We start from the raw sequence: 26,607 nt of genomic DNA, 5'->3' as shown, positions 1-26,607 counted from the left end.
ACACGCTACAGCCCTGTTGTGTGATTGTGTGGCCTATCACATTAAATTTACTTGACCGGGGATGCTTTAGCAGGGTGGAAATATGCTAAACTGACTTGGAAAAGTGTCATCCTATGACTGCCACGTTGAAAGTGAGCGCTCACCAAGGCCCTTCTACTGCCAATGTTTGAATATGGAGATTGCACGGCTGTGTGCTCGATTTTATACGCTTCAGCAACGGGTGGTCGATATGCCAAATCAGTAATTTGAAGTGGTGTCAACATACAAAAGTATGAATATGAGGAAGGTCAGACATTTCACCACTTGACAACACTAATGTAGAGCCAAACTTGGAATTTGAACAACCAGTAGCAAAGGTAAAAACCAGCTATTTGAAGACTGAACCACATTCTTTTACTGCCAACTGTACTGGTAACCCACACCATCTGTTTGAAATCAGCAAGCACAAGAGTACCCTCAGTACTGCAAAGACACTAGATATTGGAAAGTAAAATTGTTTATTGATTCAATCATGCAAGAGTAGCAAGAACACAGCAACTTCCTGGTCAAAACAAAAGCATGACTGAAACCTGAAAGAAATTAGAACAGTGTCAGCTACAGAATCTTAAGTCATCAATTTGACAATAAATAAAAAAGTCTCACCATCAGCTTCTAAAGGATGAATCCACCATTAGATGTTCCTGTTGGCAGATACATGGTTAGTACAAAGGATTTCAAATTCAGAGAGCAAAGTTAAGACCAAATTAAAGTTGTATGTTACCTTGTAGGATCCTTCACTAGTGGTGGGTATGTGCTTGGTTCAAATATGCCAACATCACTGTCATTGGGAGCATTTCCACTGTCAACAGGCATAGCCTCCCTAGGAGTGTAGCGGTTTTGGGAGAAGACAGTTCTGCCATTCTCGTAGTGCGATTTGGAACTGATTTGGAACTGAGAATTACTAGAGGCGCCATCTTCAGTGCTTTCGTAGTGCTTCTGCTGAGACATTGGGACCAGTTGCTGCTGGGGCATTTGGGCTACATGCCATAATTGCTGAGGAATGTAGTTCGGTTGCTGCTGGGGCATTTGGGCTGGATAGCTCACTTGCTGGGGTTCAATGGCCAGGCCCTTCTGCTGCTGGGTTTCGACGGCCAGTTCCTTCTGCTGCTGGGGAAATTGAGCTGGATGCCACACGAGCGGAGGCTGCTGGGGAATGGAGGCCTGTTGCTTTTGTGGCATGGCGGCCAGATGATTTTGCTGCTGGAGCATTTTAGCTCGATACCACACTAGCTGGGGCATGGCGGTCGGTTCCTTCTGCTGAGGTTCAGTGGCCAGTTGCTTCTGCTGCAGGGGCATTTGAGCTACATGCCATTCTTGCTGAGGAATGGGGTTCAGTAGCTGCTGGGGCATTTGAGCTGGATACCTCACTTGCTGGGGTTCGACCGCCAGCTCCTGCTGGGGTTCGACGGCCAGCTCCTGCTGGGAATCGACGGCCAGCTCCTGCTGCTGCTGGGGTTCGACGGCCAGCTCCTGCTGGGGAAATTGAGCTGGATGCCACATGAGAAGAGGCATCTGTGGCATGGCAGCCAGATGATTTTGCTGCTGGAGCATTTTAGCGCGATACCACACTTGCTGGGGCATAGACGTCAGTTCCTTCTGAGGTTCAGTGGGCGGTTGATTCAGCTGCTGGGGCATTTCAGCTGGATACCTCACTTGCTGGGGTTCGACCGCCAGCTCTTGCTGGGGTTCGACGGCCAGCTCCTGCTGGGGAAATTGAGCTGGATGCCACATGAGAAGAGGCATCTGTGGCATGGCAGCCAGATGATTTTGCTGCTGGAGCATTTTAGCGCGATACCACACTTGCTGGGGCATAGACGTCAGTTCCTTCTGAGGTTCAGTGGGGGGTTGCTTCTGCTGCAGGGGCATTTGATCTGGATGCCACACTTGCTGGGGCACGGCGGTCGGTTGCTTCTGCTGCAGGGGCATTTGAGCTGGATGGCACACTTGCTGGGGCACGGCGGTCGGTTGCTTCTGCTGCACGGGCGGTTGAGCTGGATGCCACACTTGCTGGGGCACGGCGGTCGGTTGCTTCTGCTGCAGGGGCGTTTGAGCTGGATGCCACACTTGCTGGGGCACGGCGGTCGGTTGCTTCTGCTGCAGGGGCATTTGAGCTGGATGCCACACTTGCTGGGGCACGGCGGACGGTTGCTTCTGCTGCAGGGGCATTTGAGCTGGATGCCACACTTGCTTCTGCTGCAGGGTCATTTGAGCTGGATGCCACACTTGCTTCTGCTGCAGGGGCATTTGAGCTGGATGCCACACTTGCTGGGGCACGGCGGTCGGTTGCTTCTGCTGCAGGGGCATTTGAGCTGGATGCCACACTTGCTGGGGCACGGCGGTCGGTTGCTTCTGCTGCAGGGGCATTTGAGCTGGATGCCACACTTGCTGGGGCACGGCGGTCGGTTGCTTCTGCTGCAGGGGCATTTGAGCTGGATGCCACACTTGCTGGGGCACGGCGGTCGGTTGCTTCTGCTGCAGGGGCATTTGAGCTGGATGCCACACTTGCTGGGGTACGGCGGTCGGTTGCTTCTGCTGCAGGGGCATTTGAGCTGGATGCCACACTTGCTGGGGCACGGCGGACGGTTGCTTCTGCTGCAGGGGCATTTGAGCTGGATGCCACACTTGCTTCTGCTGCAGGGTCATTTGAGCTGGATGCCACACTTGCTTCTGCTGCAGGGGCATTTGAGCTGGATGCCACACTTGCTGGGGCACGGCGGTCGGTTGCTTCTGCTGCATTTGAGCTGGATGCCACACTTGCTGGGGCACGGCGGTCGGTTGCTTCTGCTGCAGGGGCATTTGAGCTGGATGCCACACTTGCTGGGGCACGGCGGTCGGTTGCTTCGGCTGCAGGAGCATTTGAGCTGTATGCCACACTTGCTGGGGCACGGCGGACGGTTGCTTCTGCTGCACGGGCATTTGAGCTGGATGCCACACTTGCTTCTGCTGCAGGGGCATTTGAGCTGGATGCCACACTTGCTTCTGCTGCAGGGGCATTTGAGCTGGATGCCACACTTGCTGGGGCACGGCGGTCGGTTGCTTCGGCATTTGAGCTGGATGCCACACTTGCTGGTTCATGGCAGTCTGTTGCTTCTGAAGTTCTGTGGCTGGTTGATTCTGGGGCATTTGAGCTTGATATCTCACTTGCTGGGACATGGGGGCCAGTTCCTTCCGCAGGATGGAGGCCGGATGTTTCTGTTGCGCTTGCATTTGAGATTTTGGAGACTTATAATTGCCATATCCTAGAGACCCAAGTGATCCTGCATCGAGCCATGCTGCATTAGAACCCAGTGCAGGAGACCAATCACCTAGGTAAAAAAATATATATAAATGCCAGCCTTTGAAGGTTATGGAACTACGTAGCTGTTATTTGAAATGAACTCACCTTCTGATGTAGAACACGTTATCCCTCCAATTAGCAGGCAACAAAGCCAAGAAACTCTTTAGGAAAAAGAATGTATGTTATAAACATAGCTACCTGAAGGACAAGGGAAACAAACTAAATCAAGGCTATTAAAAACATACCTGAAAGCAATTCCAATCATCACGGCCATTTTGCCCTCAAAACCTCACCAGTATTCAGAACTAATGGTAGGCATACGTCCTACCAGAATATCCCTTTTACTATATTTGCCAGACTTTTGGTTGCTCCTTTTAAAGGAATCCCAGACCTTTCTAATGCCGTTGGTAATTAAGGCCAGCTGTCAGCCACTGAACTACATTACATTTCTATTTCCAAATTGACCCCTAAATCCTACACCCTGGCCTAAACACTTCTGTTAATCAGAAAATATTGAATAGGGATAAGTGTAGGGGCTAGGGGTTGATTTGGAATGCAGAAAATTTACTCAGGTGTGGTTGATTCTCTAATTGAGTTCCTGACAGGTTTGACAGCCCTTACTCTAAAGCACACTTCAAACTCATTACACGGAGGGCCGAGTGTCTGTGGGTTTTCGCTCCTTCCTTGTACTTGATTGCTGAATTAAGGCCACTAATTACTCCCCTCACCTACAGTAGTTGTCTAGGTCTTAATTGAAAGGAAAAAAACTAAAACCTACAGACACTAGGCCCTCCATGGAATGAGTTTGACACCCCTGGTCTAAAGTAGGAAACACATTTTGTCTTGGCACTTCATTGATCGATTTAAATTATTACTTGTACAAAATTCACTTGGTTCATTTGAAGATTAGAGGCTATATGAGCAGTTAGGCACCATTATTTTACACGGCCTTCTTTTCATTCAGCATAGCAACATTAGATGACTAACAGTTTCATTTGCACATAGGACATCTTGGACAAATTCTGAATTCAGATAGACGCCAATTAAACACTCAAATCATGCAAACACACCACACACTTATGCTTTTGATGATCTGAGTCTTTAATTTTTCAGAGGCAAACATATAGTAGGGCTCGTTTGAGTGGTAAGGCTAAAGCAACTGACTGTAGACCAAAGTCAAGAAGTAAAGTCAGGAGAGGTGCATCTGCGACAAACGAAATTCAGATACTAATGTCTTTATCCAAAAGCAAGGCTCAGATCACCATGGCAGTGTTGCCATTGTTTATAAAAGGTTTCCTTTATATTGTCAAAAAAACATGTCTCCAACACCGACTCACAAACTGAAATAATTAGTGTTTACATTATACAATCAATAAATGAGAGAGAGCCTCAATCACATCATTCATTTATGCACTGTAGGCTAAGCATTTTAGCAAGTTGGTTCCTGTTTCAGTCATGTTTTTGGTCACATTTGCATGGGTCGAACAAAAACACTAATGATTGGTTGACAATAGAGCCGCCCACAATGCAGGTGGTGGATGCAGGAGGAAGTTGGTGAAGAGCAACTACAGAAACTTGGAGTCAAATCTTCATGACCTTTGATCACATGATATTTGTCAAGTTCATGCAGTCGACATATAGACCCACGTCAGAAATGTTTTAGCCCCAGAATGCAACACACTTTCAAAAGAGGTGACCAACAATTGTCACCGACTTGACAACAGTGATCCCCTAGACGGTGCCCACTATCTCCATAAAATGTCTCCCTCATGTGGATGAAATAAAACACAAGACAACTACCCATCTCATCATCCTCTGATCGTCTACCCTCCTTTGTGGAAGCATTTTTTCCAATGTTGTCTCAACTTTGATTGCAGTACACATCCACAAACACAGACACTCGAATGCAGCTGTTTAGATACTGTAGCTATGCATCCATCTCCAGCCCTTTCAAACTCAACATCTGCCAAACAGTATTTTCCCTATTCTGTCTGATGTTTCCGCTTGGCACTCCATCCCTACTAATTATCCTTAATTCAAAGTCTTTGGCTTGAAAATTCCCATCCACTTTTTAAGGAATTTATTTGGATCAACTTTTCTTTCTCTTTGGTGTGTTGTTTTCTTCTCCTGTTTCTTTCAGATAATCTGGTCTAATCTGGTCTTTTTTCTGGTCTTTTATATTCACCCCAAGTGCTCCAATCCTTCTTTACTTTATTGCACGGCCCTTAATGTCTAGAAATCTGCACTCACTCCCCTCTTCTACTGCTGTAGGCTGGCCTACAGTGACTGGATCTTTCATGTACAGTTGAAGTCGGAAGTTTACATACACTAGGTTGGAGTCATTAAAACTTGTTTTTCAACTATTCCACACATTTCTTGTTAACAAACTATAGTTTTGGCAAGCCGGTTAGGATATCTACTTTGTGCATGACACAAGTCATTTTTCCAACAATTGTTTACAGACAGATTATTTCACTTATAATTCACTGTATCACAATTCCAGTGGGTCAGAAGTTTACATACACTAAGTTGACTGTGCCTTTAAACAGCTTGGAAAATGCCAGAAAATGATGTCTGGCATTAGAAGCTTCTGATGGGCTAATTGACATCATTTGATTCATTTGGAGGTGTACCTGTGGATGAATTTCAAGGCCTACCTTCAAACTCAGTGCCTCTTTGCTTGACATTATGGGACAATCAAAAGAAATCAGCCAAGACCTCAGAAAAAAAATGGTAGACCTCCACAGGTCTAGTTCATCCTTGGGAGCAATTTCCAAACACCTGAAGGTACCGCGTTCATCTATGCAAACAATAGTATGCAAGTATAAACACCATGGGACCACACAGCTATCATACCGCTCAGGAAGGAGACGCGTTCTGTCTCCTAGAGTTGAACGTACTTTGGTGCGAAAAGTGCAAATCAATCCCAGAACAACAGCAAAGGACCTTGTGAAGATGCTGGAGGAAACAGGTACAAAAGTATCTATGTCCACAGTAAAACGAGTCCTATATCAACATAACCTGAAAGGCTGCTCAGCAAGGAGGAAGCCACTGCTCCAAAACCACCATAAAAAAGCCAGACTACGGTTTGCAACTGCACATGGGGACAAAGATCGTACTTTTTGGAGAAATGTCCTCTGGTCTGATGAAACAAAAATAGAACTGTTTGGCCATAATGACCATCGTCATGTTTAGAGGAAAAGGGGGGAGGCTTGCAAGCCGAAGAATACCATCCCAACCATGAAGCACGGGGGTGGCAGCATCATGTTGTGGGGATGCTTTGCTGCAGGAGGGACTGCTGCACTTCACAAAATAGATGAGGTAGGGAGGTAGGAAAATTATGTGGATATATTGAAGCAACATCTCAAGACATCAGTCCGGAAGTTAAAGCTTGGTCGCATATGGGTCTTCCAAATGGACAATGACCCCAAGCATACTTCCAAATTCTGACAAAATTGCTTAAGGACAACAAAGTCAAGGTATTGGTGTGGCCATCACAAAGCCCTGACCTCAATCCTATAGAAAATGTGTGGGCAGAACTGAAAAAGCACATGCGAGCAAGGAGGCCTACAAACCTGACCCAGTTATACCAGCTCTGTCAGGAGGAATGGGCCAAAATTCACCCAACTTATTATGGGAAGCTTGTGGAAGGCTACCCGAAACGTTTGACCCAAGTTAAACAATTTAAAGGCAATGCTACCAAATACTAATTGAGTGTATGTAAATTTCTGACTCACTGGGAATGTGATGAAAGCAATAAAAGCTGAAATAAATCATTATCTCTACTATTATTCTGACATTTCACATTCTTAAAAAAAAGTGGTGATCCTAACTGACCTAAAACAGGGATTTTTTACTAGGATTAAATGTCAGGAATTGTGGAAAAATGAGTTTAAATGTATTTGGCTAAGGTGTATGTAAACTTCCGACTTCAACTGTACGTAACTTAATCAGATCTGGGTTCAAATACTACAGTGGAAAGAAAAAGTATTGGAACACTTTGGAATTACCTGGATGTCTGCATAAATTAGTCATAAAATGTTATCTGATCTTCATCTTAGACACAACAATAGACAAACACAGTGTGCTTAAACTAATAACACACAAATTATTGTATGTTTCTTGTCTATATTAAATACATCATTTAAACATTCACAGTGTAGGTTGGAAAAAGTATGGGAACCCCTTGGCTATTGACTTTTCCAAAAGCTATTTGGAGTCAGGAGTCAAACTAAAGTTGATTTGTTTGGAAGGAACACATAACACTATGTGTGGAGAAAAAAAGTCACAGCACACCAACATCAAAACCTCATCCCAACTGTAAAGTATGGTGGAGGGATCATCATGGTTTGGGGCTGCTTTGCTGCCTTAGGGCCTGGACAACTTGCTATCATTGACAGAAAAATGAATTCCCAAGTTTATCAAGACATTTTGCAGGAGAATTTAAGGCTATCATTCCGCCAGTTGAAGCTCAACAGAAGTTGGGTGACGCAACAGGACAATGACCCAAAACACAAGTAAATCAACAACAGAATGGCTTGAACAGAAGAAAATACGCCTTCTGGAGTGGCCCAGTCAGAGTCCTGAACTCAACCCATTGAGACGCTGTGGCATGACCTCGAGAGCGGTTCACACCAGACATCCTAAGAATATTGCTGAACTGAAACAGTTTTGTAAAGATTAATGGTCCAAAAATTCCTCCTGACCGCTGTGCAGGTCTACAGAAAACGTTTGGTTGAGTTTATTGCTGCCAAAGGAGGGTCAACCAGTTATTAAATCCAACATTTCACATACTTTTCCCACCCTATACTGTGAATGTTTACACGGTGAGTTCAATAAAGACATGACAACATATAATTGTTTGTGTTATTCGTTTAAACAGACTGTGTTTGTCTGTTGTTGTGACTTAGATGAAGATCAGATCCAATTTTATGACCAATTTATGCAGAAATCCAGGTAATTCCAAACGGCTCACATACTTTTTCTTGCCACTGTATTTAAAATATTTCAATTAATTGCTCATACATTCGAAGTATTCTGATCTTTTATTTCAAAAGATAAGTAGTTGAATTTTTTTATATATTTGGAAATACACTTAAAGCATTTGAAAAACTCAAATATACTCTCATGAATTTACATAAGAATTTAAAAATACTGTCAAATAATACAATTTGGCAGACTATTTGGCTTTTACAAATAACCACTCAAATACAAAAATAAAAGTTATTGTTTTGGGCTGTGTATTTGAAAAAGTGTTTTATTTACCAGACACTCAAATATCCTGTACATGTATTTGAACACAGGTCTGCACTTAAATGTAGCATTTGCATGTAAATACACAAATATGTATTGTATTGTAATATACTGCATCATATTCTATTGTATTTGTTGTTTCTTTGCGATTGCATTTGAAATCCTCAACTGTTATTTTTTCTGAAGACAGATTCCAATTCTTCTTTCTCTGTTAGACCCTCCAGGCCCTATTAGTCTACTGAGGTCAGTCAGTTGTGATTGTAACCATCACATCCAAAATCTCAGTGGTGAGTAGCCACTGAGCTGTTGTCAACTCGCAGATGGCAGACTTGCCCTCACATAAACACACACCATGCCCACCAGAGCACACACATAGCCTACATAAGATTCAGGCAGAAATCAATACTGACTCCAAAAAAGACACAATTATTGTCATAAAGCTAATTATTTACATTCCTTTATTTGTTTATTTTACAACTCCGTTTTAGGATCAGGTTCTCCTGCCTGCTTCACCTCCTAAAAAGATGAAAAAAGTTTTTGAGAAGCAATATAGATACATTAAATGGAGGCCACACAGTACAATTTATTGCCTCTTTCTACATATTATCAAAGCCACTGAAACGTATATACGGCGCCATAGATATGGGTTCAAATAGTATTTGTTTTCTTTCAAATACGTATTTACCTGCTCTTAATTGAGCTTGCCTGTCACAATGGAACCAATAGAATAGTCCAAAAAGTGCAAACCCTGTCCATCTGGCACTCCAGGCAGGCTCAATCAAACCTCAAAGGCATTTGAAAGAGAACCAATACTATTTGAACTCAGGTTTGTTTTGACCTCTGACCTTGAGATTGCCTAGTATGAGTGACTGGCAGAATTCCCGCACACGCTCGGTGGAGATCTCTCCCTCGGGCATGAGCCACTTCATATCTGAGTCGCCGTCGTAAATGCCCACGCGGGGAAGGTCACGTGACGTCAGGCCGAAGTAGCCCAGAGATTTCTCATTGGACTTCACCCCGTGTACCAGCACAAACAAGAACTGTGACAAAGAAATCATGGTAATATTCAGTAGAGCACACTGTAGCAAATACGTTTGACAACCAAAACTAAAACTAAAATCAGTGGTTTTATTGGACGAGACCAATGTCAAAAGTAGTTCAATATATATATGAATTTTGTTGATGGACAGTTCCTTATCTCCCGCATTTGGTAAGGGTTTTCTCAGTTCACAGAGCAGTTCAAAACATCTGACTCCATTGATCCAATTTACATATTAAATTCAAGATTCAATTAAATAGTTGATTCAAAAGAACCGATTCCAAATAGGGGATTAGGGACATTATCTCAAGATTTGAATCAAATGGCCGATATAACAGAGGTTTTGTTCAGTCACTCTTTTCAGGTCCAGTTGCTGCTTGCCTGCTCTCACCTCGCCAACAAATTCTGGGGCCAGAGCTCCTAGTCGGTCCTTGAGCTCTTTATAGTCACCACTCCCCCTGTTGATGAAGAGCAGGAGGTGTGCCTTCACCTCAGACTGGAACAGACCCACTGCTGTCTGAGAGGAGAGAGAGAGAGCTATAGGAAATAGATATCAACAGAGGCATGTGACAGTACATTAACTGTCTGTAGGTATAGTCTGGTTATATGACTGAACATGAAAGGCTAATAATACAAAGATGTGATGGCAAGGTGTAATCATGACAAGGCTGGTATAACTGTTAATAGGTGCTGTTGTATAGAGTAGTGTGTAAGGTGTAGATGAACAGTGCTGTGGTCAGTGACTACCACTTGGTTGTACTCGGTGATGTAGCGAAGCTCGTTCATGGTGATAAAACGAGCAAGGCCGTCCGCCTCCACTTTCTTGGTCTCAGAGAGCTGAAGGTTGTCTTGGTGGTTATCTGCCTGAACACACACACATAGATCACATTTTTCAGTTGATATTTTCTCATAAATTTGTTGTCAAAGCAGGTGATTTCTGTTGGACAAAGTGAAAGGTGTGGTGTAGTAGTTTACCTTTCTGAAGATGGCGATAGTGTCAGACACGATGCTGAGTTTGGCCCATGCCTCCTTATCGCTGCACAGAGCCACAGGGATATGCTTCACAGTCTTAGCTGCCTCCACAAGCTCTTTGTAGCCAAAAGTCTCCTCTGAGGGAGTCTGAGAGAGAGAGGGAAAGAGATGGCGAGAGAGAGGGGGCAGACAGAGAGGGAGAGAGAATGTTCGAGTCTAATAACACTCACTACAGTGATATACTATTGAAGTCTGTTTTTGAGATTCAAATTGCCACTTAGCCCAAGTGAATTTCAGTGAATAATATTTTGGTCCCTTGTATTTGTCATAGAATCATCCTCAAAGAATGTCTTGAAATAATATTTTGGTCCCCAGCAGGTACACGGCAGTCCACCATTTACTCTCTCTCTCTCTCTCTCTCTCTCTCTCTCTCTCTCTCTCTCTCTCTCTCTCTCTCTCTCTCTCTCTCTCTCTCTCTCTCTCTCTCTCTCTCTCTCTCTCTCTCTCTCTCTCTCTCTCTCTCCTCCTCCACTCCTTCTTTCCACCCTTCACCCACGCTCTGTTTACGCTTGTTTACAGCGATCTCCTCTGTGCCAATTCCTCAGATGCGTCCTCATTTCCTTGTCCAGCGGCCCATCGTCCCCCGCACACTGAGTTTGGCCAAAGGGCTCGGGCCACCGCTTGGCACTCTGGGACGGCCGCCTACTATCCCCAAGGCAACGCCAGCTAGTCACTTCCTGTGCCACATGTGTGGCCACAGGAAATAGTTTCTGGCCAAACCTGACAGCAGCTGGGACTGTAGCTACGAACACACAACAGTGCACAGGAAGGAATGCATGTTTTTTTGTTGTTCTCGTCTCAAATCTGAGTTATGGTTCAATTTGCCCTCGGTTATATCTGGCTGGCCGCGTCCGGCCGCACGTTAGTGGTGTAGCGTCTAGCCAACGATGCTAAAAATCTGCTGTGGTTTTGTACCATCGTGATGTGTCAACCTTACTCAGGCCTACAGTAGGTTACTGTACACGTTACATTTCCCTCCCTCCCCTCCCATCCTGCCCTTCCCACGCTTGTTTCCTGTCTGACCTCAAAGAACCCGATGACGACCACCTCAGAGGCTTCGATGAAGGCCTCGGCTGCAGTGACATCACTCAGGGTTGGGAGGGCGCTGTCTGTAGGGAGAGAGAGAGAGAGAGCGAGAGAGAGAGAGGTGGGGGGGTTGATGGAATTAGATGGATGAAATTAGTTGAACAAGCCCTAACCCAACTACCTACACTAGTTCCATCTCTTTAGAAACATGGAGAGGAAAAATGCATCAATCTGTAGAACGGCTCTCAGAAAGCCAGTCATAGGCTCAATCCCAATGTCAATTTCAGCATACCATTTAGAATGAAGCAATGTACTGGGCATGTATTAGGGGTATACTAGTGGGGTATACTAGTGTGTATATTAGTGTGCATATTGTAACATAGAGGTCAAAAAGATAGAAGAGAATATCACACCATTCAGGAAGGACTTTAAAGAAAACAGGAAATAAAGACTAAAAGATAGATGTCTAGGAAATCTAACAACATGTACATGACCAAAGACAAAGAGATTCTTACCTTTAGCTACGACTGAGGCGGCCAGGAGGGAGAGAAACAGAGAGAGCAGCGGTATCATAACTGTATCAGCAGGCTGTAGACAAAGAAGAGCCTCAGAGAAGTTTGTACGTTTTTGATTCTATGCCGGACGGTCGAGTTTTAGACTGGAGTCTGTGTCCGTCTGTCCATGTGTGTGTCGTGTCCCTCCTTCCGTCCCTCTGTACCTCAGGGTCTGCCACATGGCTGTTTCCTCGTGCTGCTGATTGGTGCCTGTATGAGAACCTGACAGGTGTTATTGATAGGTTCAGATCAGTGAGTGTTGGACTACGTGTCACCGTGTCAGTTCATGAGTGTGGCTGGGTGGGTGGGCGTGCATACACACGTGTATGACTAAGAATGTACCTCCTAACCTGAGGATACACATGCAAAATGTTTTTGTTTTTTTACTTCAGAATCTCAATATGAAAAAATCCCAAGCAGTCAAATCTGTCACATATTTTCAGCCTATACAGACACCTCACTCAACAAGGATGTATATCTCTAGTATAATCCAGATTGTACGGTACATAAATATCTGTAGTATCTAAATGGTCTAGTCAATTTGAAGTGAGCATATATTTTCTTTATCCCTTTTTCCCTACTCATTCTGTAATGTCCTGCTGTTCACCTAAAAGAAAGCATTATTTTTCTGACAGAGCAATGCCACTTTATAGGAATTTGATTTGTATGCATATGTGCATGCCGTTCAAACTAATGCAGGGTTGGATGTGGCCCTCCCTCCTGTGGTGACTTGGCCACACTGCACTCTGAATCAGCAGGGTGTGTGTACCTACCGATGGCACTGGTCTGGCCATATTGGTGGCACGTAACAGGCAGCTGTTTGGTCTGACTGACCCTAGAGAAGTAGCCAACCAGCTATTTTAGTATCCAACGGACACGCAATAAACCGATCCTTTATGCAACATGTTTATCAGAGACATCTTTGGAAGACGCATTAATGAAGCAGGAGAAGTATTTTAGATTGTTGAATATGTAGTGTCATTTATTTATTTCAAATAAAGTTTCAATTAAAAGCAACTTGAGGATTCCAAGAGGAAATGTGTGTTGAAAATTAGAGTATTTGTTTAAGGTGTATAGGTTTTCTATATTATAGAGTCTGAGTACGCAAACTACCCAAAGTACAGTACACTATGTGCCATTTAAAAATGAACCAATGAGCGGCTTAAAGGAATACTCCATTCAAAAATGATCTTTTGGTATTTTTTAGTCCACTGTTGAACTAACTTGCAAAACACATCCTCATGATGATGTGGCAAGTTACAATTATCTTTTTGAAAGTCCTATGTCTTGAAAACTTGATCGCTGACATTCAAAGCCTTTTGGGACTAATGAAAGAAATACCAACATTTCATTTTTGAGGAAATTATTCCATTAAAATGAAAGCAGTTCCCACGTTTGAAAAGATTGCCCTCTAATACCAGAGTCATTTGTGTCACAGTCCTGCTAGATGTTTCATAAACAGCTTGTAACCAGCTTAAGACTTGTCATAGTGAGGGCAACTTGCCAGGTGTGGACTGTCCTCAATCTAAAGGGAATCCTCCTTGGTTAGTGCAACCCAGGATCCCTGGGACATCACTACCCTAAACCCTAACCTTAACCCTTACCGTAACCTTCCTTAACCATTTTTTATGTCAACTTCAGTGGGGTAGGGATATACCGAAGATCCCACATAGCAAGGACCAATCCTCCTTAGTGATGAGTTGTGGGACATCCCTATCAGCAATAACCTAAGTGACCATGTAGAGTTCTCACAACTAGATATGAAGAATATGAAGATATGAAGAAAAATAATGACCATATTTTTACTTGTTTATAATATTGTAAAACAATTGAACTGTATAATTAACATGTACTCCATATGTTTTGGGGGGAAAACAAATATATCAATATATAGAGTACCAGTCAAAAGTTTAGATACACCTACTCATTCTAGGGCTTTTCTTTATTTTTACTATTTTGTACATTGTAGAATAATAGTGAAGGCATCAAATCGATGAACTAACACATGTGGAATCACATAGTAACCAAAATCGTGTTAAACAAAAAGAAAACAGACTCAACATCAAGTCTCTATGGTAAGGTATCATTGTTGTTCCTGAAAATAAAAATGGGAGTTCATTTCATATTATCCACGACTGTAGATTGTGTTGCTTGCCACATTCCAAGTGCTTCATGTCCCTCTTACATACTGCAACTTCCTGTATCTACACTACAGTATAGGAAACATGTAGGTATAACCTGCTGGTTGTGCAATACCTTGCAATGTCAACTGAATGATGAAGGTTGATGATGTCAAGTATCGTGAAATGTGTCAATGTTGGCTTAGCTTTCTTTGACGATGTGAACTTGTGAATTTATAGCAAAAGATCCCTCAACATGCTCTAGTTACATCTCATATCGGGTCTCAAGCAGGCCCTTTTTTGTTTCATCCTCTCCAATCAATATAGGAGAAAGTTACATACACATAACCCATGTTTCTGAACAAGTGCTTAATATCAGATAATAAGTAACCTGATGAATAAGGGTTGAAACGTCGCCATTAAAAACCTCATGAGAGCAAAGCAGTGTTCTAAGTCTCCGTTTACCTTTTGTCTCTTTCTAACCACCTCACTGTCTGCAATGTCTGCATGGGGCTCCCGGGTGGCGCAGCGGTCTAAGGCACTGCATCTCAGTGCTAGAGGCGTCACTACAGACCCTGGTTCGATTCCAGGCTGTATCACAACCGGCTGTGATTGGGAGTCCCATAGGGCGGTGTACAATTGGCCCACCGTCGTCCGGGTTAGGGTTTGGCCGGGGTAGGCCGTCATTGTAAATAAGAATTTGTTCTTAACTGACTTGCCTAGTTAAATAAAGGTTACATTTAAAAAATCATGAAATATATTGAGACAAATTCCTTTTGGGAAACCGGAACCTGGTCAGTCCCTAGATGGGAGACCAGATGCCGATGGAAGTGGTGTTGGAGGGCCAGTAGGGGACGTCTTCCCTCTGGTCTTAGGAGATTCCAATGCCCCAGGGCTGTGAAGGGGACATTGTCCTGAGTAGGGTGCCGTCTTTCGGATGGGACATTAAATGGGTGTCCTGACTGTCTGTTGTCATTAAAAATACCATGGCACTTATATCACTCCTCACCTCTCCACCATGATAGGTGATGTGTGTTGAGCGTTCTGGTACAAAATAGTTGCCGTACATCACCCAAGTGGGTGCTACACATTGGTGGTGGAAGAGGTGAGTTCCCCCCTTGCTATGTATAGCGCTTTGAGCAGTGAGCACCTACGGTAGGTGGATCTAAGGCGCTATATAAACGCAATCAGTCATTATTATTATTTCTAGAAGTTACAATGAGTATACAATACAACAACAACAAAAATTCCATGGATCTTATCCATTGATGATGTAAATTCCTTCATGATGAAGGTTCATTTTACACTCAGTAACTTGTATAAATAGCTTTTTAAACTCAATTTACTGTCATTACTGCGGTTCCCTGGCGTTGTCTCTGAAGTCATCACAGTTTGTTTGAGGCAAAAGCTGATCTGTAGATTACAAAGCCTCACCGTCTTCTGAGTTATTAACAGGCGAAGACAAATTTACGTCCCAAATGCTACCCTATTCCCTACATAGTGCAGTACTTTTGATCAGACCACCAGGTTCTATTCAAAAGGAAGGCACTACATAGGGAGTAGGGTGCCATTTGTGACTCAAGCAGAGCCTACCAGAAGAAAGACAAGGGAAAGGGGGATATCAAATGGAGGCAGCCAATCCTTGGCTCAGGATTACGAAGGAGGGAGGAGCAGGGAATAAAGCCACGTTAGGGCAAGAGTTAAATCTGTCTAAATGTTCTCCCTAAACAGAAGTTATATAACGTTTAACCCACTAGTGCTGGAGGACGTCTGTACTGAACACCATTGGTGTTGGCAGACTCACTCCACGCCCATGTGGTACAGATGTTTACCTTGACAGAGTTTACCTTGTATCTTTATTGACCTTTTATTTCAGTATTTGCACTGTCTCTATGCACACTCTCAGGACCCAAAACACTCGCACTCACTGTCACTCCAACACACACACACACACACACACAAACTCTCTCTCCATCATTTGCTCACTCACACATAATATGCACACTAGCCGCACCCACTCACATACAAGCTGCTGCTACTCTGTTAAACTCATATCCTGTTGCCTAGTCACCTTACCCCTATACATATCTCCTCCATCACTCCAGTATCCCTGCATATGTAAATATGGTATTGGAATTGAGTTCTAAATATTTGCTGTACATACAGTACCAGTTAAAACTTTGGACACACCTACTCATTCCAGGGTTTTTCTTTATTTGTACTATTTTCTACATTGTAGAATAATAGTGAAGACATCAAAACTATGAAATAGCACATATGGAATCATGTAGTAACCAAACAAGTGTTATGTATATTTTATATTTGAGTTTCTTCAAAGTAGCCACCCTTTGCCTTGATGACAGCTTTGATCACTCTTGGCATTCTCTCAACTAGCTTCATGAGGTAGTCACCTGGAATACATTTCAATTAACAGGTGCTCCTTGTTAAAAGTTAATATGTGGAATTGATTTCCTTCTTAATGCGTTTGAGCCAATCAGTTGTGTTGTGACAAGGTAGGGGTGGTATACAGAAGATAGCCCTAGTTGGTAAAAGACCAAGTCCATATTATGAACAGCTCAAATAAGCAAAGAGAAAGACAGTCCATCATTACTTTAAGACATGAAGGTCAGTCAATCCGGGAACATTTCAAGAACTGAAAGTTTCTTCAAGCGCAGTCGCAAAAACCATCAAGCGCATTGATGAAACTGGCTCTCATGAGGACCGCCACAGGAAAGGAAGACCCAGAGTTACCTCTGCTGCAGAGAATAAGTTCATTAGAGTTCCCAGCCTCAAATTGCAGCCCAAATAAATGCTTCACAGAGTTCAAGTAACAGACACATCTCAATATCAATTGTTCAGAGGAGACTGTGTGAATCAGGCCTTCATGGTCAAATTGCTGCAAAGAAACCACTACTAAAGGACATCAATAAGAAGAGACTTGCTTGGGCCAAGAAACACGAGCAATGGACATTAGACCGGTGGAAATCTGTCCTTTGGTCTGATGAGTCCAAATTTGCAATTTTTGGTTCCAACCTCTGCGTCTTTGTGAGACACAGTGTAGGTGAACGGATGATTTCCGCATGTGTGGTTCCCACCGTGAAGCATGGAGGAGGAGGTGTGATGGTGTGGGTGTGCTTCGCTGGTGACACTGTGACTTATTTAGAATTCAAGGCACACTTAACCAGCATGGCTACCACCGCATTCTGCAGCGATATGCCATCCCATCTGGTTTGGGCTTAGTAGAACTACCATTTGTTTTTCAACAGGACAATGGCCCAACACACCTCCAGGCTGTGTAAGGGCTATTTGACCAAGAAGGAGAGTGATGCAGTGCTTACTTAGTGTTTTTCGTATTTCTTATTCTTATTACTATTATGTTTTTGTAATACATTGTTATTGATTATTGCATTGTTGGGCTTTGAGTTTGCAAGAAAGACATTTCAATGTACTTGTAACAATGCAACATTAAAACTTGAAGTTGTAAAGTCTGCTTCCATCTCACACCCTCAAACACGTAGATCCCCTGAATGCAGCTCACTCTCTAGATCCCAATCACCTGAATTCTAATCACCTGTTCACACACCTGTATGTCATTATCACACACTATTTAGTTCAGTTCTTTGCACCCCATCACTGTGAGGTATTGTTTGTTTTGTGACACATGTCTTTTGGAGCGCTGTTTCCTGTGATTTACTCCTCCAGCGTATGATCGTTTTTGCCTGCCTTACTAACGACACCTTTTGCCTATTCCCTGCCTGATTTCCTGTTATCTACCTATTGCCTGATCTTCCGGACTACGTTACTAGCCTTTTCCCTGCCTGTACTGTTGCCCTTTTGGACCCCCTGTGTATGACCTTCTGCCTGCCCCTGGACCCAGTTACCTGCCTCCTCCTGTGGTCCTTTGCAATAAACACCTGCTGCGCCCTGCGCTTGAAACCAGCTCTCTGTCTCCCCTCGTGTTCATTACAGATGTAGGACCTTAATTTGAGCCAGTTTGCTACAACAGGAAAACAATCCTGCAGCAACAGGACATGTGAATTATGTGGATTATAATTTATGGACATTTTTGTATGGGTTGATGGAATTTTCAAAAGGGAAAATCAAAGTCTGAAATGTCAAAGTGGATTTTTTTGTATTTCTTCCCTATATTGCAGGAAAGTTCTAATTAAGATCCTTCATCTGTAAAACTAGTCCCAAGAACCAGGGAGTCATTGATTTCCACAACAAAGGCGCCAGTCTATATGGAGATTGTGCAGACAATATTATGTAAGACATTTGAAGACACCCTTCAATGAATAAATTACATTGAGTTGCTATTGGCAGGTTGCTGAGAATGTATCTGTTTTGTTATATTTCATTACAACAACGACGGCAAGAACAAGTAAAGACCATAAACAAACTGACCCAACACAAAGTTGGTTGTCTAACACATATACAGTGCATTCGGAAAGTATTCAGACCCCTTGACTTTTTCCATATTTTGTTACATTACAGCCTTATTCCAAAAAAAATCATCAATCTACACACTATACCCCATAATAACAAACAAAAACAGGTTTTTAGACATTTTTGCTAATTTATATGTATATTGTTTACTGAAATATCACATTTCATAAATATTCAGACCGTTTACTCAGGACTTTGTTGAAGCACCTTCAGCAGAAATTACAGCCTCAAGTCTTCTTGGGTATGATGCTACAAGCTTGGCACACCTGTAAGCTCTGTCAGGTTGGATGGGGAGTGTCGCTGCACAGCCATTTTCAGGTCTCTCCAGAGATGTTCCATCGGGTTCAAGTACGGGCTCTGGCTGGGCCACTCAAAGACATTCATAGACTTGTCCTGAAGCCACTCCTGTGTTGTCTTGGCTGTGTTTTTAGGGTCGTTGTCCTGTTGGAAGGTGAACCTTCGCCCCAGTCGGAGGTCCTGAGCGCTCTGGATCAGGTTTTCATCAAGGATCTCTCTGTACTTTGCTCCATTCATCTTCCCTTGATCCTGACTAGTCTCCCAGTCCCTGCTGCTGACAAACATCCCCACAGCATGATGCTTCCACCACCATGCTTCACGGTAGGGATGGCGCCAGGTTTCCTCCAGACGTGATGCTTGGCATTCAGGCCAAAGGGTTCAATCTTGGTTTCATCAGACCAGAGAGTCTTGTTTCTCATGGCCTGAGAGTCCTTTAGGGGCCTTTTGGTAAAATCCAAGTGGACTGTCATGTGCATTTTACTGAGGAGTGGCTTCCATCTGGCCACTACCATAAAGGCCTGATTGGTGGAGTGCTGCAGAGATGGTTGTCCTTCTGGAAGGTTCTTCCATCTCCACAGAGAAACTCTGGAGCTTTGTCAGAGTGACCATCGGGTTCTTGGTCACCTCCCTGACCAAGGCCCTTCTCCCCCGATTTCTCAGTTTGGCCTGGCGGCCAGCGCTAGAAAGAGTCTTGGTGGTTCCAAACTTCTTCCATTTAAGAATGATGGAAGCCACTTTGTTCTTGGGGACCTTCAATGAGGCAGACATTTTTTGGTACTCTTCCCCAGATCAATCCTGCCTCGGAGCTCAACAGATAATTCCTTTGACCTAATGGGCATGGCTTGGTTTTTGATCTGACATGCATGTCAACTGTGGGACCTTATATAGACAGGTGTGTGCCTTTCCAAATCATGTCCAATCAATTGAATTTATCACAGGTGGACTCCAATCAAGTTGTATAAACATCTCAAGGATGATCAATGGAAACAGGATGCACCTGAGCTCAATTTCGAGTCTCATAGCAAAGGGTCTGAATACTTATGTAAATAAGGTAAAACCTGTTTTCGTCATTATGGGGTACTGTGTGTAGATTGATGAGGAAAAATTATAATTTAATCAATTTTAGAATAAGACTAGTGTAACAAAATGTGGAAAAAGTGAAGGGGTCTGAATACTTTCTGAATGCATTGTGTTAAGAGAGAGAATTCAATAAATAACATTGGATGATTTCTTTGTTTAACCTCAGAAGACACCCTCTGAAACCATTAGTTCAGCTGAAGATAGTGGGAACATTGAACAAAAACCTCTGAATTTCAACTTAGGTATCCCATGAAAAATGATTTGAATTTGAAAACGAATCACCAAAAAGCAGAGAGTTGTATAAGCTTTATGAAATGTCACACACAAACATTCTCCTCTCAGTCCTCGTCTAGGACTACGTTTGTCTTTTGCTAATGGAGGACATTATGGGGAGGGGCTCAGCATAAGTGGAATAGTTCTCTAATCGTTCCTAATGGGTTCTTAGAAGTTTATTACAAGCATGGCAGAAGTAGAATGTCACTCCTCAACTCCATCCAAAACACATAATACAACAAGGACTATGTTCACTGGACAGCTGGGTTAGGTTCAATTCATGGATCAATTCATAGTAAAGCTCACGCAAACACCTTAATATGATTTGCCCATCATTTTAAATATTTAGACCCAGATTTCCTTAGTGTTTGAACCAGTTTTTTCAAACGGGGAATTCAACATTGAGGAATAAACAAAAAGGTCAAATTAAGTTGGAATAAATTATGAAACACGAATGGCTCTATTCAATTCCTATCATGGAAGTTCAGCATTACAGCGTGAATGAAATTAGCGGGGACTGCGTTCACAGTAAAAGCTGCATATGTCAGCTCAATCGGAAATGACTTTTACATTTCTATCACACAATCTGTAACACTTCAGTGAGACAGATTGAATAGAGCCCAAGTGTAAATCCTAAATAAAGTTTGTTTTAGCTTCGTTTTTTTGTTGCAAACACTTAGTTAAACTGGGCCTTAATAAGACTACAAAAGCTCTTCTCTTAGTATCTCTGCAGTTAACACAATTAGCCCTTGCAACAACTACAGACCACTGATACACTACCCTCTCACCCCTACTGAAACAGTCCCTCTCTCCCTATAAATACCAACCTAAAGATTACTTTACATCAGGGTTACCAATGTGTGTTTATTCATTCAATTATACAACAGCCTACACATGCCAAGACATTATACACTGCTGTACATACTCATAGTGGCCGGTGCCATGTGTAAGCCTATTACAGGGCCTTAACTCTGCAGGCACGTAGCCCACAGTGGATATATATATACACTGCATCCAAAATGGCACCCTTTTCATTACCCATAGGGATCTGGTCAAAAGGAGTGCACTATGTAGGGAATAGGGTGCCATTGGGCCCTGGTCTAACGTAGTGTACTATGTAGGGAATAGGATGCCATTTGGGAGTCGCAGTATGCTCTGGATGTTATGTCAGGTCAGCTAGCAGCATGGGACGGGCTGGTGGCCAGTAAACACCCAGTAGGATACACAGTACACACGGTCATGCATTGGCCACTGGGTTTACCTCCAGTTTACCTGCAGAGATTAACTCTGACCTCTGGGACAGAGTGCGCGAGCGACAGAGCAAAGATCAGAGGGGATTAGGTCAGAGGTGTATAAAAGGGGAGGACAGTCGGAGAGGAGGAAGAGAGATACAGCAGGATCTCAGTAGGATCAACCCCGGAGAACTGTTCACTACAGACTGCAAAGACAGGTAGGATGAAACTGCAGCGTCCTGCTACGCTTAGCTCTGAGCATTAGTTACCTTTATTGCATGCCCTGTAAGGGTCATTTGGCGTCAATGCCTTAGACAATTGCAGAAAACATTTTAGAGTGTAGAGAATTCGCTGGAAATATTGTACTGGAAATATTGTACTGTTTCCATGGAGTTGTCTTGTTGAGATTGTGCTCCATTGCTGATGGTCATTGACTGGGTAGCGTTCAATGCACTTGCTTTAGTGCTGGCTCTGGAGAAGTACCTTTGTAGACTTCACAGGAGGTTGGTGTCACCTTAATTGGGGAGGACGGGCTCATAGTTGGAACGGAATAAATGGAATATCAAACTCCTCAAACACATGGTTCTCATGTGTTTGATACCATTCCCGTTACTCCATTCCAGCCATTATTATGAGCCGTCCTCCCCTCAGCAGCCTCCTGTGGTAGACTTGTGTGCTGTAGACATGAGACAGCTCACACAACTGACTCTTGTGGATGAGAGCAGAGCAGGATAACAGACAATGGACTTTTTGAGTGGTTGTAGTCTAATAGAGGCTGGAGCTTTTCATTCAACACACTGATAGACAGGGAATTGAATTGTACTGGAGGACACTAGGAGGAGACCAGTAGACCAATAGGCAATACCAGGACACTAGGAGGAGACCAGTGGATCTATAGGCAATACCAGGACACTAGGAGGAGACCAGCAGACCAATAGACAATACCAGGACACTATGAGGAGACCAGCAGACCAATAGACAATACCAGGACACTAGGAGGAGACCAGTGGACCTATAGGCAATACCAGGACACTAGGAGGATACCAGCAGACCAATAGACAATACCAGGACACTAGGAGGAGACCAGTGGACCTATAGGCAATACCAGGACACTGGGAGGAGACCAGTGGATCTATAGGCAATACCAGGACACTAGGAGGTCAGCAGACCATAGGCAATACCAGGACACTAGGAGGTCAGCAGACCAATAGACAATACCAGAACACTAGGAGGTCAGCAGACAAATAGGCAATACCAGGACACTAGGAGGAGACCAGCAGACCAATAGGCAATACCAGGACACTAGGAGGAGACCAGCAGACCAATAGGCAATACCAGGACACTAGGAGGTCAGCAGACAAATAGGCAATACCAGGACACTAGGAGGTCAGCAGACCATAGGCAATACCAGGACACTAGGAGGTCAGCAGACAAATAGGCAATACCAGGACACTAGGAGGTCAGCAGCCAAATAGGCAATACCAGGACACTAGGAGGTCAGCAGACAAATAGGCAATACCAGGACACTAGGAGGAGACCAGCAGACCAATAGGCAATACCAGGACACTAGGAGGAGACCAGCAGACCAATAGGCAATACCAGGACACTAGGAGGAGACCAGCAGACCAATAGGCAATACCAGGACACTAGGAGGTCAGCAGACAAATAGGCAATACCAGGACACTAGGAGGTCAGCAGACCATAGGCAATACCAGGACACTAGGAGGTCAGCAGACAAATAGGCAATACCAGGACACTAGGAGGAGACCAGCAGACCAATAGGCAATACCAGGACACTAGGAGGAGACCAGCAGACCAATAGGCAATACCAGGACACTAGGAGGTCAGCAGACAAATAGGCAATACCAGGACACTAGGAGGAGACCAGCAGACCAATAGGCAGTACCCCAGGACACTAGGAGGAGACCAGCAGACCGAATAGGCAATACCAGGACACTAGGAGGAGACCAGCAGACCAGTAGGCAATACCAGGACACTAGGAGGTCAGCAGACAAATAGGCAATACCAGGACACTAGGAGGAGACCAGCAGACCAATAGACAATACCAGAACACTAGGAGGTCAGCAGACAAATAGGCAATACCAGGACACTAGGAGGAGACCAGCAGACCAATAGGCAATACCAGGACACTAGGAGGAGACCAGCAGACAAATAGGCAATACCAGGACACTAGGAGGTCAGCAGACCAATAGGCAATACCAGGACACTAGGAGGTCAGCAGACAAATAGGCAATACCAGGACACTAGGAGGTCAGCAGACAAATAGGCAATACCAGGACACTAGGAGGAGACCAGCAGACCAATAGGCAATACCAGGACACTAGGAGGTCAGCAGACCAATAGGCAATACCAGGACACTAGGAGGTCAGCAGCCAAATAGGCAATACCAGGACACTAGGAGGTCAGCAGACCAATAGGCAATACCAGGACACTAGGAGGTCAGCAGACAAATAGGCAATACCAGGACACTAGGAGGTCAGCAGCCAAATAGGCAATACCAGGACACTAGGAGGTCAGCAGACAAATAGGCAATACCAGGACACTAGGAGGAGACCAGCAGACCAATAGGCAATACCAGGACACTAGGAGGCCAGCAGACAAATAGGCAATACCAGGACACTAGGAGGCCAGCAGACAAATAGGCAATACCAGGACACTAGGAGGTCAGCAGACAAATAGGCACCCTGTGGACACTATATAATGAACACATGCAGATCAGTAGAGCACCTGTGGAATGTGATGTAGGAGAGATGTTGATTGGCTGTTGACACCAGAATGTCATTGACCTGTACAGGATGCATGTCTAGAGTGGTGGAATAAAACGTGTTTGGTTGCAGAGTATTGCTTGCATGGACAATGAACTCTCAAAGGCATCTGTGTGCAATGTATTCTACGGTAGAAATATACATTGTATAGAGTGCAGTTGAAATGGAAGACTGGGGTAGGCTACTACTGGTTCGAAGGGCTAGAAGAACCTTCTAGTTACACAATGTTCTGGTTGAAGTGACCTCAGTTGAACTACAGATTGTAACGCTAACAAGTAGCTTTGGTACTATTTTGGCCTTGGTTAGTACAGTATGGGTTGGTGCCAAATCTAATCTGGTATGATTGGATCAACATAGACCGCTCAGGTGTATTTTAGAGGGATTATCACTCTTGGGGTGCAACGGGATAGAGAGAGGGAGGGGGTGGTAATAACTAGGTATTAGGGAAAGGGGTTTGGATTAAGACAGATTGAGGATAAAACCGATGGAGTTAAAGAAACCGATAATCTACCCCTGACTGATATCTTGATGGGATTCACTACTGTTATTCAGTTACGTATTTCCCAGCTACCTTATTGACCCTCTTTCCTCTCTCTCGCTCTCGGTAACCAACAGAAATGGCAGACGTTGCAACTGCCGCTGAAAAGAAGGCCCCCCCTAAATTCAAGCAGAGGACTACCCGTACCTTCAAGAGCAAGGCCCCCAAGCCTGGCCAGAAGGGGTGAGTTGGAAACTCCCTTAGAACACACAAATATAACTACTACAACAACAATGAAAACTAATTGCGCATAGGCCTACTAACATAACAAGCGTCCATCCTTACATATCAAATGCAACTCCTTTTATACCGTACCAACACACACTTCAATACATCTTTCTCTAACTCAACTTCACATTACCACCACAACCCTCGTGTCTGCTGTGTCTCTATCCCTTTAGCTCATGGAACTTCTCCCTCTCTCCTCTCCCACCAGATTCGGTGACGACATCCCCGGCATGGAGGGTCTCGGCACAGACATCACAGTGATCTGCCCATGGGAAGCATTCGGTGACATGGAACTCAGTGACCTGGCAAAATATGGAATTGTTTAGATGCTCTGCCCCTCCTTCCCTTCCCTCGACCACCCCCTCCACTTCTCTTTCCTTCACTCCCCCTCTCCTCCTCCTTTCTGGACCCTGAGGTCAGGGATTCCAGTACTCTGAACTGATTCTTGTTTTGTTATGCCATCTTGTACAAGGCGCTTCCACTTCGACATCAGCTCGTTGTTTCAGAGCCGGGCGTACTCGGGTGCACCACCGACCCTGAGAGTGATACTTGGGAAATATGCACACACCAGCTTTAAACTGAAGACACATATGACCGAACCTCCTCCTGCCACTGTCCTCCTGTAGAAATCTCACGTAAACGACCAGCTAAGCAATGTCCTAACAACTGAAGTCAAATGGCACTCAAGTTATATGAATAAGACATCTAATGTATAATAGTGATGTGCATTCGCTTTTTTGCGGACTGGTAGGTAAATCAATGGTCATGTCAGTGATGCTTACTTCGACACTAGTACAGTTTCACTGGTGCATTTCCTGAGAAAGAAGCTGGACTAAATTTACAATGTTATTAACTTGGGTTTGATTAACCGTCATTTATATCTCAACCATAGTTGGTCTCCTCCCGCCTCCCTTTTTTCTCAACCTGCCCCCGCTCTCCTTGAAAGCACTTTTTATATACAGAAATATATTTTTATGTACAAAATAAAATCAATCCACTTTTGTTTTTACAGTGAATGTCAAATGTCTGTGTAATTTGACTGTTCATTTGAGAGCTGATCATTCTTGCAATGTGTCAATCACATATGAACCCTCTTGAATTATATGAAGAATAACCAATTGAGAAACAGCTACTTCTCCTGGTAGTTTGGCAATACTTCATCAGAAGCAATCAATTAAAATGTACATTTCTTATCTTGGATCCTCAATAACACAAAATACAACCGCCAGCGACTCAAACACACATTATTAAAACACAGGACAACATAAGAAATTGCTCAGTCCCCTCCTGTACTCCCTGTTCACTCATGACTGCATGGCCAGGCACGACTCCAACATCATCATTAAGTTAGCCGATGACACAACAGTGGTAGGCCTGATCACCGACA

General features: G+C 43.9%; 3 protein-coding genes across 3 annotated transcripts; 1 reads left to right on the top strand and 2 right to left on the bottom strand.

Moving 5' to 3' along the window:
* Positions 1-480: 480 nt before the first annotated feature.
* On the bottom strand, positions 481-3,717 carry LOC139567876 (involucrin-like). The gene is made up of 5 exons (XM_071389469.1): positions 3,562-3,717; positions 3,422-3,477; positions 761-3,344; positions 643-680; positions 481-569 (listed from the first exon to the last, which is right to left on the bottom strand). Exons 1-4 carry the CDS (start codon positions 3,588-3,590, stop codon positions 671-673), a joined length of 2,679 nt encoding a protein of 892 aa, XP_071245570.1. The 5' UTR covers positions 3,591-3,717; the 3' UTR covers positions 481-569; positions 643-670.
* A 4,905-nt stretch (positions 3,718-8,622) lies between these two features.
* Positions 8,623-12,365, bottom strand: LOC139567878 (endoplasmic reticulum resident protein 27-like). Its single transcript, XM_071389470.1, has 7 exons — positions 12,182-12,365; positions 11,664-11,749; positions 10,584-10,727; positions 10,356-10,472; positions 10,000-10,125; positions 9,415-9,609; positions 8,623-9,085 (listed from the first exon to the last, which is right to left on the bottom strand). Exons 1-7 carry the CDS (start codon positions 12,237-12,239, stop codon positions 9,041-9,043), a joined length of 771 nt encoding a protein of 256 aa, XP_071245571.1. The 5' UTR covers positions 12,240-12,365; the 3' UTR covers positions 8,623-9,040.
* A 12,628-nt stretch (positions 12,366-24,993) lies between these two features.
* LOC139551248 (retinal cone rhodopsin-sensitive cGMP 3',5'-cyclic phosphodiesterase subunit gamma-like) lies at positions 24,994-25,757 on the top strand. Its single transcript, XM_071362734.1, has 2 exons — positions 24,994-25,175; positions 25,429-25,757. The coding sequence occupies exons 1-2, from the start codon at positions 25,072-25,074 to the stop codon at positions 25,544-25,546; spliced, it is 222 nt and encodes a 73-aa protein (XP_071218835.1). The 5' UTR covers positions 24,994-25,071; the 3' UTR covers positions 25,547-25,757.
* Positions 25,758-26,607: the final 850 nt, after the last annotated feature.

Source organism: Salvelinus alpinus, chromosome 2 (assembly GCF_045679555.1).
Source record: "Salvelinus alpinus chromosome 2, SLU_Salpinus.1, whole genome shotgun sequence".
NCBI lineage: Eukaryota > Metazoa > Chordata > Actinopteri > Salmoniformes > Salmonidae > Salvelinus > Salvelinus alpinus.
This window is presented reverse-complemented; position numbering and strand designations above follow the sequence as displayed.

What these genes read in the sequence shown, in the direction of transcription:
- LOC139567876 (XM_071389469.1), bottom strand. Translation starts at nt 3,590, where the DNA reads ATGGCCGTGATGATTGGAATTGCTTTCAG. An exon ending in ATGATTGGAATTGCTTTCAG is followed by an intron (nt 3,478 to 3,561) that starts GTATGTTTTTAA and finishes TTTTTCCTAAAG; the next exon opens with AGTTTCTTGGCTTTGTTGCC. An exon ending in AACGTGTTCTACATCAGAAG is followed by an intron (nt 3,345 to 3,421) that starts GTGAGTTCATTT and finishes TTTTTTACCTAG; the next exon opens with GTGATTGGTCTCCTGCACTG.
- LOC139567878 (XM_071389470.1), bottom strand. Translation starts at nt 12,239, where the DNA reads ATGATACCGCTGCTCTCTCTGTTTCTCTCCCTCCTGGCCGCCTCAGTC. An exon ending in CGCCTCAGTCGTAGCTAAAG is followed by an intron (nt 11,750 to 12,181) that starts GTAAGAATCTCT and finishes CTCTCCCTACAG; the next exon opens with ACAGCGCCCTCCCAACCCTG. An exon ending in TCGTCATCGGGTTCTTTGAG is followed by an intron (nt 10,728 to 11,663) that starts GTCAGACAGGAA and finishes TCTCTCTCTCAG; the next exon opens with ACTCCCTCAGAGGAGACTTT.
- LOC139551248 (XM_071362734.1), top strand. Translation starts at nt 25,072, where the DNA reads ATGGCAGACGTTGCAACTGCCGCTGAAAAGAAGGCCCCCCCTAAATTC. An exon ending in CCCAAGCCTGGCCAGAAGGG is followed by an intron (nt 25,176 to 25,428) that starts GTGAGTTGGAAA and finishes CTCTCCCACCAG; the next exon opens with ATTCGGTGACGACATCCCCG.